This window comes from Lipophrys pholis (genome assembly GCF_963383615.2).
Source record: "Lipophrys pholis genome assembly, chromosome: 14".
NCBI lineage: Eukaryota > Metazoa > Chordata > Actinopteri > Blenniiformes > Blenniidae > Lipophrys > Lipophrys pholis.
In genome coordinates, this window is record NC_137633.1 from 26,767,399 (window position 1) to 26,783,928 (window position 16,530).

General features: G+C 44.9%; 1 protein-coding gene across 11 annotated transcripts in view; it reads right to left on the reverse strand.

Annotated features, from left to right (window-relative positions):
• Positions 1-16,530, reverse strand: part of loxl3b (lysyl oxidase-like 3b) — a 30,648-nt gene that overhangs the window by 7,074 nt on the left and 7,044 nt on the right. For 4 of the 11 annotated variants that reach the window (XM_080479724.1, XM_080479729.1, XM_080479728.1 and 1 more), the window contains exons 3-10: positions 16,222-16,385; positions 12,865-13,079; positions 10,968-11,033; positions 6,970-7,026; positions 4,961-5,168; positions 4,685-4,865; positions 1,659-1,813; positions 398-568 (exon numbers count right to left, since the gene is read on the reverse strand). In XM_080479724.1, the coding sequence (XP_080335850.1) occupies positions 398-568; positions 1,659-1,813; positions 4,685-4,865; positions 4,961-5,168; positions 6,970-7,026; positions 10,968-11,033; positions 12,865-13,079; positions 16,222-16,385 (1,217 nt within the window). The remainder of the gene's footprint in view (positions 1-397; positions 569-1,658; positions 1,814-4,684; positions 4,866-4,960; positions 5,169-6,969; positions 7,027-10,967; positions 11,034-12,864; positions 13,080-16,221; positions 16,386-16,530) is intronic. The other 7 variants (XM_080479733.1, XM_080479734.1, XM_080479725.1 and 4 more) reach the window with 5 other exon arrangements.

Consider the following 16,530-nt stretch of genomic DNA (forward strand, 5'->3'; position numbering starts at 1 on the left):
CAGGAGACGGTATAGTATTTTCATATAGACCATATGAAGGTGTGTACAGGTGACGGTATAGTGTTTTCATATAGACCATATGAAGGTGTGTACAGGAGACGGTATAGTATTTTCATATAGACCATATGAAGGTGTACAGGAGACGGTATAGTATTTTCATATAGACCATATGAAGGTGTGTACAGGAGACGGTATAGTATTTTCATATAGACCATATGAAGGTGTGTACAGGTGACGGTATAGTATTTTCATATAGACCATATGAAGGTGTACAGGTGACGGTATAGTATTTTCATATAGGCCATATGAAGGTGTGTACAGGTGACAGTATAGTATTTTCATATAGACCATATGAAGGTGTGTACAGACCGCCGTCCTGGCGCTGGGCGTCACCTACTTTCAGGCCCTGGTTGGCGTAGCCCAGGCCCAGCTGCCTGCAGGCCACCATGGCCTCCTTGGTGGTCCAGGTCTCCCCACAGATCAGACCCCATCTCTGGGTCCCGTTGGCGTCAGTGCTCAGCACCTCCAGCCGGCCCTCGTAGCGGGTCCGCCCTCCTGTGATTCGGATCTGTGCGGGACCGCCAGGTTAGAACAGAGATACATGGCACGCCGAGTGTGACCCGGTCCAGTATCACCTGGTCCACTGTGACCCGGTCCACTGTGACGTGTTCCAGTGTGACCCGGTCCAGTGTCACCTGGTCCAGTGTGACACGGTCCAGTGTGACCCTGTCCAGTGTGACCCGGTCCAGTGTGACCCGGTCCACTGTGACGTGTTCCAGTGTGACCCGGTCCAGTGTCACCTGGTCCACTGTGACCCGGTCCACTGTCACTTGGTCCACTGTGACCTGTTCCAGTGTGACACGGTCCAGTGTGACCCTGTCCAGTGTGACCCGGTCCAGTGTGACCCGGTTCACTGTGACCCGGCGGCTCAGTGTATCGACAGCAAGCATTTAGTGAACTCTACAGGGAGGACCGTATATTCTGGGAAAACACTCCAGAAATACTCTGTTAGAGGGATTTACTGTTGTCAGAAAAACCCCAGATATTTTCACGGTGTTCGGGGAGCTGGAGCTCGTCTGAGCCAACTGAAGCTGATCTCCAGTAAAGCTTTCATAGTAAACTAAAAAAACAGATAAACTTTCAAATCTAACTAAAATACTTCTGTATATTATTATTATTATTGTTGTGTCCACCAACGATGTCAGGAATTCATCTATTATTAATATTATTATTATTGTTGTTGTTGTTATTAATGTTTTTTTAATTTATTTCTCATTAAATATTTTTGAGGGAGTTAATCAAGAAGAATAACATTTTGGACTTCCTGTCAATCCTCAAGAAGAAATAAAGTCTTTTTGTGACAACAGTAAATAACTATTCACTCCAGATGTGAGGCTTTTGCTGTAAAACTTCCATCCGGGTGCATAAAGAGACTGTTAGAGCAGCAACTCCAGAACAAGATGCACTGCTTCATAGAAAGTTAAGAAATAAGGTTAAGAAACTATCATGTAATACGATCTAAGATCGTATCGGTGTTAGAACTCCAATATTAAGAAATTAGTCTGAAAATCACTTTCCTGCATCTGCTATTAAACCTTCCAGACAAAACAGAACAAAGTGTTTGAGAGGGAAGCATTTGGAGGATGTGCAGGTCTGACCGTGTTCTCCAGGCCCAGGTGAGGTACGTTGCAGCGAACAGCAGCGTCCTCCAGGTGCTGACAATCCTCCGACGTGATGTTCTTGAACGGGCAGGTCCAGATCGACTTCTCCGTCCCGGCACACTTCACTTCGTTCATGTAGATCGGACCCATTCCTGGACACACACACACACACACACACACACACACACACACACACACACACACACACACACACACACACACACACACACACACACACACACACACACACACACACACACACACACACACACACTTGGTGTTAACACATTAATGATTAAAGGCATTTTGACTTCAGATCCTTTAGAGTCACTTGAAGCGTCAACATGCAGCTTCCAAATGTTTTCTGAGCGTCATTGCTCTCCCATCACGCGTCTGCTTGCTCTCCCTCCATAACTCCGTGTGCTCGCTCTCCCTACATCACTCCGTGTGCTTGCTCTCCCTCCATTGCTGTGCTCTCTCTCCCTCCATCAATCCGGGTGCTCACTCTCCCTCCCTCAATCCGGATGCTCACTCTCCCTCCCTCACTGTGCTACCTCTCCCTCCATTACTCCGTGTGCTTGCTCTCCCTCCCTCTCTCTCCCTCCATAAATCCAGGTGCTCACTCTCCCTGCCTCACTGTGCTACCTCTCCCTCCATCATTCCGTGTGCTCGCCCTCCCTCCCTTGCTCTGCTCACTCTCCCTCCATTGATGTGCTCTCTCTCACCCTCTCTCTCCCTCCATCACTCCGTGTGCTCGCTCTCCCTCCCTGGCTGTTCTTGCTCCACATGGTGGTTGAGTTGTGTAATCTCCATGAAAGGAATTCCTTCAGCTCCAGCGGTTCGTAGCTCCGCTCACGTTTTGGAATGTTTGTTTCATAAGGTGATCCAGGTGGAGGTGTGACGGAGCGGCTCGTCCGCAGCAGCTTTCATAACGTCCACAGAGCAGACGTCTCCACCCAGCGTTTCCACCAGGAGCCCTTCAAAAGGCCGCTTGTTCCTCTCACAGCGACTCTACTCATTCCTCTGTGGATTTACAGTTTTAGCTGCTTGAAGCCGTCAGTCAGCGACTAAAGACATGGAACCTTGTTCTGAACATTTCCAAGAAAGCCAGGGAACGTCTGTTCTAACATCAAAATACTGGTTGTCCTAGTCAGAGAACTGCAGGTTGAAGCACAGAACTTGAAATTGTGTGACTAAAAACCTTCAGTATGAAATAACCCCCCCAACCCCCACGCATTCCTTCACCTCTTCCTCAGGTGAGGATCATGTGTGACTGTTGGAAACGAGCTGATGGGGAACGAGGTGATGAAGACCTCAGAGAGGATCTTCATCAAGTTATCACACTGCAGACGATTATTACGAGCTGTTGTTTTACCGGTATGTGTGTATAAGGGAACCTTCATGCGTTCGCGTAATGTAAAAATCGTCATCTGCACCTTTGTGCGGGGTCCGCTGCGGCCCCACTGCGCCCCCACTGCGCCCCCGCTGCGCCCCCGCTGCGCCCCCACTGCGCACAATTTAAAAGCAAATAAAGATCCAGAGGCTCAGAACTCCTAAAGTGAAACATAAACTACTTTAGGAAAGGTGGAGAACCTGTGAACCCAGAGTGTAGTATGGACAGTGGCGTTTCTAGATGTAAATACATGTAAATACTTGGTGGGGCAAGATTTTATTCCAGGTCTAGTGACACCATCCATACATTTTCTCCCGCTTTTCCATTTCCGGGTGGTGTCAGTCTGAGCACCGTCACCCAGATCACATTGCACCATTAAGAACCTTCCTGCAGGTGGAGAGCCCACAGGAAGGTGGAGAGCCCACAGGAAGGTGGCGCCCGGCTTGGGACATGAACCCTCTACCTTGAGATTGAGAGTCTCATGCTCTACCTACTGAGCGAGCCGGGGGACATAGTGAAACTACTGAATTCCAAAGTAAAGTGTGCGCACAACCTTTTAGCCACAACATTAGAACCACCATATTGACAGGACTCAAACCAGGCATTGTTGATAGTCTGACGGAAGCTTAACCACTCAACCACCAGTGAGACTTTGATTTAATGAGACTTTAGAAACTTTTCCTCACCGTGTAATTCAGTCCACCACTAGTTACCTTCACTTTCTCCACTAAAGAAAGAGTTTCAAACTTGTACTCGTAAATAATCGACCTAACATTTTAGCTGCTAACAAGCTGGTATTTCTTCGACTCTCCAGTTCTGTGAAGCTCCGCCTCAATCAGCAGCAGCCAATCAGCTCTGAGCATCTAAATGATGTAGTTAGTGGAGCTTCGGGCTTCAAGCCCCACGAGGCGTCAAAATCACCTGAACTGAATGACAGGAACTACGTGCTATATAAGAGGAGGTTTTATTTACAGACAAGAAAATATTGTAGATAATCTTACTGCATACTTTGCATGCAGTCCTTCCTGATGACACCAGGTGGGGCTCAGCCTCACCTGGTGTCATCAGGACCTCACCTGCCCCTAATGACCAGTCGCCCCTGAGTATGAATACAATCATGTGTGCACCTGCGACCTGCGCAGAGTCAGCAGACGTACAATGCTCAAAGCATAGGGGCCTTAACATGGGGTGCCTTACAGTCACCACACACACACACACACACACACACACACACACACACACACACACACACACACACACACACACACACACACACACACACACACACACACACACACGCGCTCAGCATTCAAACGTCATCCTGAGCTCGTTTCACCTTCACAGGCACATTTAAGCACATTGACACAGAGATCACCACGGTCGTCTCCCAGTGCATGCTGGGTAATGACCCCTTTGTTTGGAACCAGGTTGGGTGGGTGGAGGAGGTGATGGTTTATATTATAGGCAGTAGGTAGATTAACAGATAAAACATTTCCAAAGATGCACTTATTTTGCCCATGACTACACTTAGAATCAGATAATCCAGAGAAGTAGAAAGTTCCTTGGCAACATGAAAGTGATGTCCTGACGGGTGGAGGTGCCTCCTGATGAAGCTGCTCCTCCTCCTCACCTTGGCCCATGCGGGCGCCGGTTAAAGCCTCCTTGGCGCTGCCGAAGCCGAGCTCCCTGCAGACCACGCTGGCCGACTGCAGGTTCCAGCGGTCGTCGCACACCGTCCCCCACTCGCCGTTCTTCAGCACCTCCACCCGACCTTCTCCCAGCCGGGCGCCGCCCTTCAGCCTCACGTTGCTCTGAAGGAGACAGGTGAGCCTTAAAAAGCCGCGCCCACCTCCAGCCAGCGGAAACTAACCTGGGTTGTAGAGGAAGGTCTGTGATGTCACGTTACCGAAGTCTTGAGTTTCTTTTTCAGGCCGCTGTTCTGCATGAAGAGCGGCCCCGGCATGCAGCTGACCACGGCCGGCATGCCGCCAGGGCAGGAGCTGGTGGAGTTCGGTTTGCTGAACTCCAGAGGGCAGGCGGCCAGGTGGACCTCCGTCCCCGTGCAGGCCACCGAGTGGATGTGGAAGAAGTTGTTCTGACGCTCCAGATACAACCTGGCGGGGGGGGTGGGTAGGGGAGGAGGGGGGGGCATGAACACACACATCAAGACGACCCAGGCCTCCAGACACACTGAAACTAAAGCTCCACATGAAGTTGAGGTCTTACAGGGTTCTAACAAACCACACTGAACTGGGAGCGTCCGTCAAACGCGCCACTCTATGATGTCACTGAGCTGCTCCACCCTTCAGATCAGTCATATCGATCTTATCAATCACCACCAGGATGAAGAACGTTTGGAGGCAGAGTCATTCTCACTTTGATGGATAAATCATAGCAGGAATAATGTGAGACTGTGGTGCCAGTGCAGTAATGACACTTGCCAGTGGCGGCAGTACTGAGCCACTGTCACACCAGTTTGTTTTTAAACGTTCATGTTCAAAAGCTCCAGCCTTAGTTGTCTTCATCTGATGAGCTGAGAACAGGCCGTCTGCTGGATTAATAATCCTAGAATCTTATTCGCTAACTTCAGTTTCAACACAGACGACGGCTGAGAAGCATTAACAATTTTTTTTTTTTTTTTAAAAAGGTTTTAAATGAAAAACTAAGATGTCCTGCACATTTCTGTCCTAAATACATTTTTTTTCAGAAAGATCATTTTAACCCATCCTGTGGTGAATTATTTAGAAAATAACCTGGTTAGAGGTGAGATTAGGATTACCCTGATATATAATCTGGCTGCTCTCTGGTTACATAGACTTTAGACTTTGTTTTATTAATCCCTTAGGACGACTCCGTCAGGGAAATTTAAGTTCCAGCAGCTTAATAGAAGAGGAGCAGCACACAGAGTATAATATAAACTCTTAACTAACCTTAACTTAACTAGATATAGAAGTGGCAAAAAGAATAAATAAAACTCCTACCAGAATTTAGTACAGAAAATAAAATAAACTCTTAACTAACCTTAACTTAACTAACATGATTGTAATTGCAAAAAGTGACAATCCATTTCTGATTTGAGCCTGTCAGACAGATCTGTGAAGAACTTTATTCACATTATAAAATACTTTTATTTTTGTGTTTCATATGTTCTGCTCCCTGAAAGAATTAAATTAACCATCATCCCAGTGAGACGGAGCAAAGTAACTTTATAAAGATGGACGATCGTTTTCCACCAACCATCAAAATACACAGAAAACTGCAGCATGGTTCTCGTCTAGTTTCTTGTGTCATCTTGAGATTTGCTGCTCCTTGACTTGACCTGCTGTGTCTGATTGCCGTTCGGCCCTGATGTGTTTCAGCTGAGTGTGTGACCGCGGTGTGTTTAAAGAGTCGTGTGTTTCTATGTGACTCAGTCTCAGTGTTTTTGTTTCCTGCTTCGCAGAGCCTCAGTTATTATCTCTCCAGCGGCGTTGTCCGGCATCTGGAGTCCTCTGAGCCCGACGCAACAGAACAAACCAGATAAAGACTTTATCTCTGCTGATCAGGCTCCGGCAGCTCATTTCATTAAGACCATGTTCCTTCTCCTCCAGGAGTCGCATCAACACTCCTGAAGGTTTCCAGGCCGAGTCTGAATAATCAGGCAACTAAAAACTCTGGATTTTAATCATCTAAATGTGAACTGTTCCACCAAATAGTGTATTAATGTGCCTGAGATGTGAACCTGGAATTCCTTTTCCTTTTCAGGTAATAAACTTCAGATAAAATTCAATGAATTTCTTTGACATTTCTATAAAAAAAACATTCCTAAATCATTAAGACTACGGATGGTTTGGACTATTAGTCTACAGATTTCTGACATGTGGTTCTGTTCAGACTTCCTGAATTCCCCCGCAGATGAGATCATCCTCAGATTACCTTCTGCCAGGGCTGCTGTGGTTAGACTTTGAGTTAGCTTTAGCTTTGGATGTCGGCCTGCAAGGTAAACAGGGGTTAGACTGCAACGCTCACAGACAAGGTGGAGAAAAAGCATGAAGACACAACAATGTTAAAACGTCGACCATGAACCTGAACAAACCAGGAATGAACCTGAGCAAACCGGGAATGAACCTGAACAAACTAGGAGTGAACCTGAACAAACCAGGAATGAACATGAACAAACCAGGAATGAACCTGAACAAACTAGGAGTGAACCTGAACAAACTAGAATTGAACCTGAACAAACCATGAATGAACCTGAACAAACCGGGAATGAACCTGAACAAACTAGGAGTGAACCTGAACAAACAAGGAATGAACCTGAACAAACTAGAATTGAACCTGAACAAACCAGGAATGAACTTGAACAAACCGGGAATGAACCTGAACAAACTAGGGGTGAACCTGAACAAACCATGAATGAACCTGAACAAACTAGGAATAAACCTGAACAAACTTGGAAGGACCCTGAACAAACTCGGAATGAACCTGAACAAACCAAGAAGTAAACCTGAACAAACCAGGAGTGAACCTGAACAAACAAGGAATGAACCTGAACAAACTAGAATTGAACCTGAACAAACCAGGAATGAACCTGAGCAAACCGGGAATGAACCTGAACAAACTAGGAGTGAACCTGAACAAACCAGGAATGAACCTGAACAAACCAGGAATGAACCTGAACAACCAGGAATGAACCTGAACAAACCAGGACCGAACCTGAACAAACCAGGAGTGACCCTGAACAAACTAGGAGTGAACTTGAACAAACCTGGAATGAACCTGAACAATCTAGGAATGAACCTGAACAATCTAGAAATGAACCTGAACAAACTGGGAATGACCCTGAACAAACCGGGAATGAGCCTGAACAAACTGGGAATTAACCTGAACAAACCAGGAGTGAACCTGAACAAACCAGGACCAAACCTGAACAAACTAGGAGTGAACCTGAACAAACCAGGACCAAACCTGAACAAACTAGGAATGAACCTGACCAAACCAGGAATGAACCTGAACAAACTAGAATTGAACCTGAACAAACCAGGAATGAACCTGAACAAACTAGGAGTGAACCTGAACAAACCAGGAATGAACCTGAACAAACTAGGAGTGAACCTGAACAAACTAGAATTGAACCTGAACAAACCAGGTATGAACCTGAACAAACCGGGAATGAACCTGAACAAACTAGGAGTGAACCTGAACAAACCATGAATGAACCTGAACAAACTCGGAATAAACCTGAACAAACTCGGAATGAACCTGAACAAACTCGGAATGAACCTGAACAAACCAAGAAGTAAACCTGAACAAACTAAGATTGAACCTGAACAAACCAGGACCGAACCTCAACAAACCGGGAATGAACCTGAACAAACCAGGAGTGAACCTGAACAAACAAGGAATGAACCTGAACAAACTAGGATTGAACCTGAACAAACCAGCAACGAACCTGAATGAACCTGAACAAACTAAGAATGAACCTGAACAAACCAAGAATGAACTTGAACAAACCAGGACCAAAACTGAACAAACTAGGAGTAAACCTGAACAAACCGTGAATGAACCTGAACAAACCGGGAATGAACCTGAACAAACTGGGAATGAACCTGAACAAACCAGGAATGAACCTGAACAAGCCGGGAATGAACCTGAACAAACTAGAGGTGAACCTGAACAAACCATGAATGAACCTGAACAAACTAGGAATAAACATGAACAAACTTGGAAGGACCCTGAACAAACTCGGAATGAACCTGAACAAACCAAGAAGTAAACCTGAACAAACCAGGAGTGAACCTGAACAAACAAGGAATGAACCTGAACAAACTAGAATTGAACCTGAACAAACCAGGAATGAACCTGAGCAAACCGGGAATGAACCTGAACAAACTAGGAGTGAACCTGAACAAACCAGGAATGAACCTGAACAAACCAGGAATGAACCTGAACAACCAGGAATGAACCTGAACAAACCAGGAGTGAACCTGAACAAACCAGGAGTGAACCTGAACAAACTAGGAGTGAACTTGAACAAACCTGGAATGAACCTGAACAATCTAGGAATGAACCTGAACAATCTAGGAATGAACCTGAACAAACTAGGAAGGAACCTGAACAAACCAGGAATGAACCTGAACAAACTAGGAATGAACCTGAACAACCTAGGAAGGAACCTGAACAAACCAGGATCCTCCTTTAATGCATAATAATACATGATTTAAAACTGTTTGGGGCCAATATTGACATCAGTAACAATTAATGTCGCTACTTGTACCTGTAATAACTTCTAAAGTGACCCAAAATACACAAAAACCAAACAAAATAATTTTCTATATGCTTGTAGTCTACTAGTACTACACATGTTTGTACATGAAGGCTGTTCCTGCTAAAATTCACTTTACGACTTTATGATATTCAACTACAACTAATTAATAAGCAAAGCAATATCGTAACATATAATCCCACCGTGTACTCAGATTAGTTTATAATGAGAAGTAATGAAACTGCCTGGAGATTTGAAAAGTGCTATTTACAGGCTCCAGAGATTTATAAGATCACACGTGTTTCGAACCATATTTCAGTGTAAACGGTAAAGACAGTCGCTCAAACCACACGAGTCAATAGAACCTGAATATAGATGATCAAAATTCACTCAGCAGATAAAACCTGATGGTTTCATCACACAAACATCAGCTGCTTGGATCAGACACGTTAACGGAAATAACCTGAAAACAACCTGGAAACACAGAAAGAAGTTCAATTCTTCTGTCTTCTGTTACATGGAAACAGGATTCCTGTGTTAGTAGAACTATGGTCCTGGGATGCAGTTAGGATTGCGGCCTGCTGCCGGTCTACACCTCTGTACGACGCTGCTCCATGTTCCAGAGGATTTACAGTAAATTCAGCCATGATAAGTGTTCAACTTCAGCCACTGACGACTTCGGTCTTTTTGGTGCCGGTCGTCAAGTTTAGTGGCTAAAATCTATTTTATAAGTTGTGAATTGGTGAGAAAGTTTGTGAAACAGCTTTTATTTTCCTGTGGACTCACACGGAGTCGCGTAGCTGCCAGACACACTTCTTTTTGAATTATCTGAACTGATCAGGGCTGATTTCTGTTTCACAACCCAGAAGGAACGTGTACTGACCTCCAAACATCGAGCCGCGACGAGGAAGGAAGAGTTTATCAGAAGGAATAATCCAGAACACACAGGACATTCCACAGATTGACACCATCAACAACTCTAATGCGTTTTCAAACAAAAGAAATGTGGTTTGGTTCAATAAATCATGCTAAAATGATCAATATTTTCTGTCAATGAAAATGAGAGAAGTTCAGCGTTTCTTCATGGAAATGACGGTATTTGGAAATTTTACTTTTTATTTTGTTGACGTCAAATTTTTCAGTGTAAACCGAAGAGAATCAGAGAAGATTATATTGACTATATAGACTATATATTATTATATATATTATATAGTCATGCAAAACTAAGAGATATATGAGCTGTTTCTAGAAAATACATTAAAGGGTTAAACAGCTGTGAATCAACAGTTTATAAAAGCTTTGACAGAAATCCAGGAGGAAAATTGTGTTTATTTAGATCAATATTGTACAATAAAAAACCTCATATTTACAATATCACAAAGTTTTAAGTCACTTTCCTGTTGAGAAGGAGTTAAATTGAATTGGTCCTGGAGTCAATCTGTGTAACTTCAGTAATGTTAGACAGAGAGAAGAGTTCACCTTGAAACCAGGCAAACGGTGGATGGATGAAAAATGAAACAACAAACATCCACATCATGTTAACATCAACCAGAAGCTGCAAGCAGGAGGAGAGGAGAAAACCCACTGTCAGTGTGTGTGTGTGTGTGTGTGTGTGTGTGTGTGTGTGTGTGTGTGTGTGTGTGTGGACGGTGGGTTTTCAGCAGTGTACCTTCCACCGGCTGAAACATTAACCTTTGGCTTGGAGACCTTCTCCACCGCTCGCTTTTTCAGACGTCTGCAACAGTGAGACATCCACATCCCATCACACACAGGAGAGAAAACACACACACACACACACACACACACACACACACACACACACACACACACACACACACACACACACACACACACACACACACACACACACACACACACACACACACACACACACACACACACACACACACACACACACACACACACACACACTAAGGTGCACCAGGTCAGAGCAGAGTAACATATTTGACATTCCCTGAGCCTCCATTATATCACGTTACAGACTTCAAGTCACCAGATTACAGAAGTATTCTAGTCATTTAGTATCTGTCTGATGCTGCAAAGCAAAATCTTACTACCCGACACTAAATTCAGAAGCCTAATTTTCTCATGTTAAAGTTCACTCTAATGTCATATAAAGAGGGAGGAGGAGGAGGAACACCTCAGTAATCTGCTCTGCTTCAGTCCTCCCAACAACATGATCCACGTCCCACTGCAGCCAAGATTAACCGAGGAAGCAGACCTCAGCGGGACCGTCACGGCTCCTGGACTTATTCTAGATTCACAAGCTTCATTGTGGCGTGTGAGTGGTGGGACGTGATGCTGGTGTCAAATCACCAATAACCCCCCCTTCAGTCTGCAGTGTGCTCTGATTTCTGTGCTCTACTGACGACCCTCCACTTCCTGGAATGTGTCTGTTGCGTAACAAAATGGTGGATTTGACTCCTCCCACACCGACGCGGTATAACGGGAAGGTTTGCAGGACACTGCTCAGACTGTTTCCGCACGGCGGGCAGGTTGCCCGACGCCTGCAGTCTGAGCGTTATGTGAGTCCGTCTTCACACTCGCCTGAGAGAAAACCAACACTTCCCCCGGTGCTGCTGTGGAGCCGCCAGCCGGACACCGACCCGGCGCTGAGGAAGAACTCTGCTCACCCTGACACATCTGGATGTTATTATCATTATTGTTATTAACAGACCAGCATCACAATCAAGACTAAATCATCCAGATTAAAACTCTCGGAATGTGGAAGGAAACTGCAGCAAACATCCGGAACAACTGGAAGTTTCTGAGGTTTAACGTCAAAAGTACTGAAACGTAACGAGACACAAGCTGCTTCATCTGACCTTCATGGGAGTGACGGCAGGAGAACCTCCTCGGCTTTCATTACTACATCCATCCAGCATTTATCCCTCCATCATTTATCCATCATCCATCCATCGATCCATATATCCATTCCTCCATCCCTCCATCATTAATCCATCCATTCATCATTAATCCATTATCCATCCATCCATCCATCCATCCTTAATCCATCCATCCATCCATTCATTCATCATTAATCCATCCATCAATCTATCCATCCATCCATCCATCCATCCATCCATCCATTCATCATGAATCCATCCATCCATCCATCCATCCATTCATTCATCATTAATCCATCCATCGATCCATCCATCCATCCTTAATCCATCCATCCATCCATTCATTCATCATTAATCCATCCATCCATCCATCCATCCATCCATCCATCTATCCATCCATCCATTCATTCATCATTAATCCATCCATCCATCGATCTATCCATCCATCCATCCATCCATCCATCCATCCATTCATTCATCATTAATCCATCCATCCATCCATCCATCCATCCATCCATCCATCCATCCATCCATCCATCCATTCATTCATCATTAATCCATCCATCCATCCATCCATCCATCCATCCATCCATCCATCCATCCCTCTATCCCTCCCTCCCTCCCTCCATCCCTCCATCCCTCCTGTTTAAGCTCTGGTTCTGTCCTGCAGGTTTGGTTGAACTGGGGCCGTTGACTTACTTGTAGAAGTTTTTGTTGACCTTCCTCTCATGAGGGAATCCCAGCATGCCGCAGACGACCCGGGTGTTCTTGATGCTCCACCCCAGGTCGCAGACCTGCGCCCAGCCGTCTTTGTACTTCACCTCCACCACACCTTCAGTGACGGGGTGCTTCTTCTTCGTGGCCACGACCGGTCGCAGTCGCACCTCCTCCACGCTGTTCTCATTGACGTGAGCCTGAAGGAGAGAAACGCTCTTCAATATGTCTTCATGGAATAAAGTACAGTAATACTACCAAACATTTAGATGGTATGAATAAATCCTCATCCTCAGGATGTTTAATTCATTTTAACTTAAACAGTTGAGCTGAGTAGACTGTAAGTGAAGATGTGTGGAGAGAATGCAGACAACACAGGAACCAAGTTCCTCTGAACACTCCTGTGTTTCTGCTCCTCGTATCTCCAGAACAGCTGTGAACACTGGGTTTCATTCCCTCCTCAGGGATTTAAAGATCTCAGAGTAAAACATGAACTCAGAAGGGAGGAAATCCTCAAAACTCAAAGTTTATTACATTTAAGATGCATCATTTTGTTTTATTAATTCATTTCAGGGATGTGGCATTTCAAACATTTTGTGCAATCACACACACACACACACACACACACACACACACACACACACACACACACACACACACACACACACACACACACACACACACACACACACACACACACCAACAATCAGCTGTGTATCGTCCCGTTTACAGTGTAAGAGACACCGTATAGTTTAGTCCCTGTACTTGTTTAAAACGAACGGTCTGAGGTTTTTCTTCGTCTCATATTATAATGAGACTTGTTTTCCTGCTTCAGTCTGACACATGCTGCCTGCAGAAACAGGCCAAACCACGTAGAATCAGAGACTGTAACTTGAGGTTGTCCAGCTGTAAACGTCTGGACGCTGACTCACTTCCGCTGTGGTTTGTTTGTAGAGAGAAGATTGAAGTCTGGGCATTTAACCGAGGCTCAGCCGAAGCAGCAGCATGAAAGAGGAACTGGAAATACACTCACGTTTCACTTTTCATGCAGTTGTGTGACTCGACTCTCCACGCTGACCCTGTTCACCTCCGACCGCTTCAACCTCAGCCGTCAGCTGGAACTAATCAACCACATTTCCTTGGAGAAAAGCCTTTAAACCTTCATTTAGCGACACCGTTTTAAGTGTTTCTGCCGTTTCCCTGGAAACTGGCATCGTTTTCAAAACTTTCCTGAAACGAAAACGCAAAAATGGTGCGTTTTCACTTGAACCGTTGTCGTGGAAACGGGGCCTCAACGTCACTAAATACAGTAAGACCGTATCTCATCTATCTCATGAGATCAGATGTTTTATTTGAAACTGGAGGAGGGAATAAACATAATTCCCAAACTTTAAGCTGCTAAATCTTCTCACACTCTGAACTCTGTGGCTTAAACAATGACGCGCGCTGCTTTATGGAATTTTAGTGTTAATAAGCGTCGTACCAGTGATACACCGGTGATGCGTTCAGGTGCATCACGTAACTCCGCCCTGCTGCGCTGCCTGGCGGACCAATCGTCCCCCTCAGAGGAAAATCTTTCTCTTCAGAATCACAATCAGCAAATAACCAATAAAATACTTTATCAACAGAGGTAAAACCCTCAGTGTTTGTATATTTTTGCCCAATTTCCCTTGCTTTCTCTCTCTCCCCCGTCCGCCACCCCACCAGGAAGCCGTCTTTAAAACTTGTATTTTCTTTTAAACAAAAACAAACAAAGAAAGAAAAAGTCACCGCACTCCTGCAGGGAAATTCCTGCCGTTACAACTTGTGGCAAATATAGGTACACTTTTTTTTTTTCCTTTTTAGATTTGGTGGGTGTACCTTATATTCAGGTTCACTCAACAGTCCAGAAATGACTGTATTTCAATCAAATTCTGAAATAAGTTGAGTGTACTCCTTGTACGCTCCACACACCAAGGTACATTTTCTTCTACTGAGGTAGTTTTGCTCTGCCAACAGATAAACGGGCTGTTTCATTGTCCCTCAGCTGTTGTGGCTGCGGTGACTCAGATGAGGTGGGACGCCTTTTCATTGCTTCCTCTGGAAGTGAAAATCAGTGACATGATTTAAACGAGTGTAAACGTCTGAGAACATAAACTCCCCAGTGTTTTGGTTGTTTGTTTGTTTTTACCCCCACTGTTCTCCCACTTGTTTGTGTTGTTGACCACCATCTGCACACTAAATTGGCCCTTTGGGTCTGAAGCTTTACGATGCGAGTCCAGAGCGTCGGCGCTCCGTCAGACTCGCCGCTAATTTGTCTCCAACTCAGCATGTGGATCGAAGCAGAAGCCAACCAGATGTGACTTCATCCATCACATTTATTTATTTGCGGCCCCTGGATGAGTGAACTTAGTTTATGTTTTAGGTGCTGAGGTGTTCAGCGGTTACTTCTACTTTATCGAAGGCCCCATTTGGACCATTCAAGTGAAAACGCATCGATTTTTGTTTCATAAAAGTTCAGAGAAATCCTGAAAATGATGTAGTTTTTCTGTAAGGCCTCTAGTGGGTGCTGTTTTTATGTAATATAAACCACCTATTGTATATGTGCATGCAGGGAACAGTACACTGTAAACCAATTTAAGTTGACTCTACTTAAACAATGGGAGGACACCGGTGGCCTTAAAAAAGAAAGTAAATTAAACGCTTAAACGTATTGAAATACACTAATGCCAAGTTGAGTTAACTTAAAATCATCTGTAATGTCAGTTGCTCTATACAGTGAATACACTGTTTTTTCAAGTTCAATAAACTAAATTCCAAGTTGATTAAACTTGAAATATTGTGAAAAACAAATTTTGAAAATTAGAAATAAAGAAATAAATCTGAAATAAGTTTGAGACTTGTTATTAGAAATGATCAGAACTCAGTTGATCGTTGGATTACATTCAGATGCTTCACGTATCACGACTGAGTGTGTCGCCTCATATAAAGGGATTACGATCGAATTAGACCTCAATCACACGGTTGAAAAAAGGTTTATTTGTTTGAATCTTTAAAAAAGATTCCAGTTTGTGGCTTTTAACTGATCAACTCAAACAGAGCAGAGAAAGCTCCCGGTTCAAACACTCCGTCACCTCAGGACGACACTCCGAGCTGCTTCCACGCCGGTTCAGTTAATCAGCTCCAGGTTTGCAGCAGCCGAGGCTAAATGTTTCCCATGTGGGTCCAGACTTACAGAGTCTATAGCGTGTGGTGAAGTCAGAGTGTTTATGAACTTATAAAAGCTCTCTAAGTGACAGTAAACATCACTTTCACCACAACAAAATCGTAAAACCGTCTCTTAAATGTATTTCGGTGCCTTACGTCGATCACGTTGAAGTCCACGAAGCCGGGGATCCTCTCGTCTTTGCAGACGACGCCGGCGTCTTCGTCGTGGGTGCAGTCGCTGTTGCCCCAGCCCCGAGACTTGCAGAGCTCGAAGCTCTTCTCGCCGCCGCTGCACAGGACGTTGTCCAGCCAGATTTTACCTGCACAGGCAGCAGAGTGTCAGTGAGGAGGCCTGCGGGAAGCGTTGAGGCCGGGCTGAGGAGGAACTGCTCCTGCTCAGGAAGTCGACGACGCGAAGCTCACGGGACGCTCCAAAAGAGAAGAGACACCTCAGGGCTAAACACC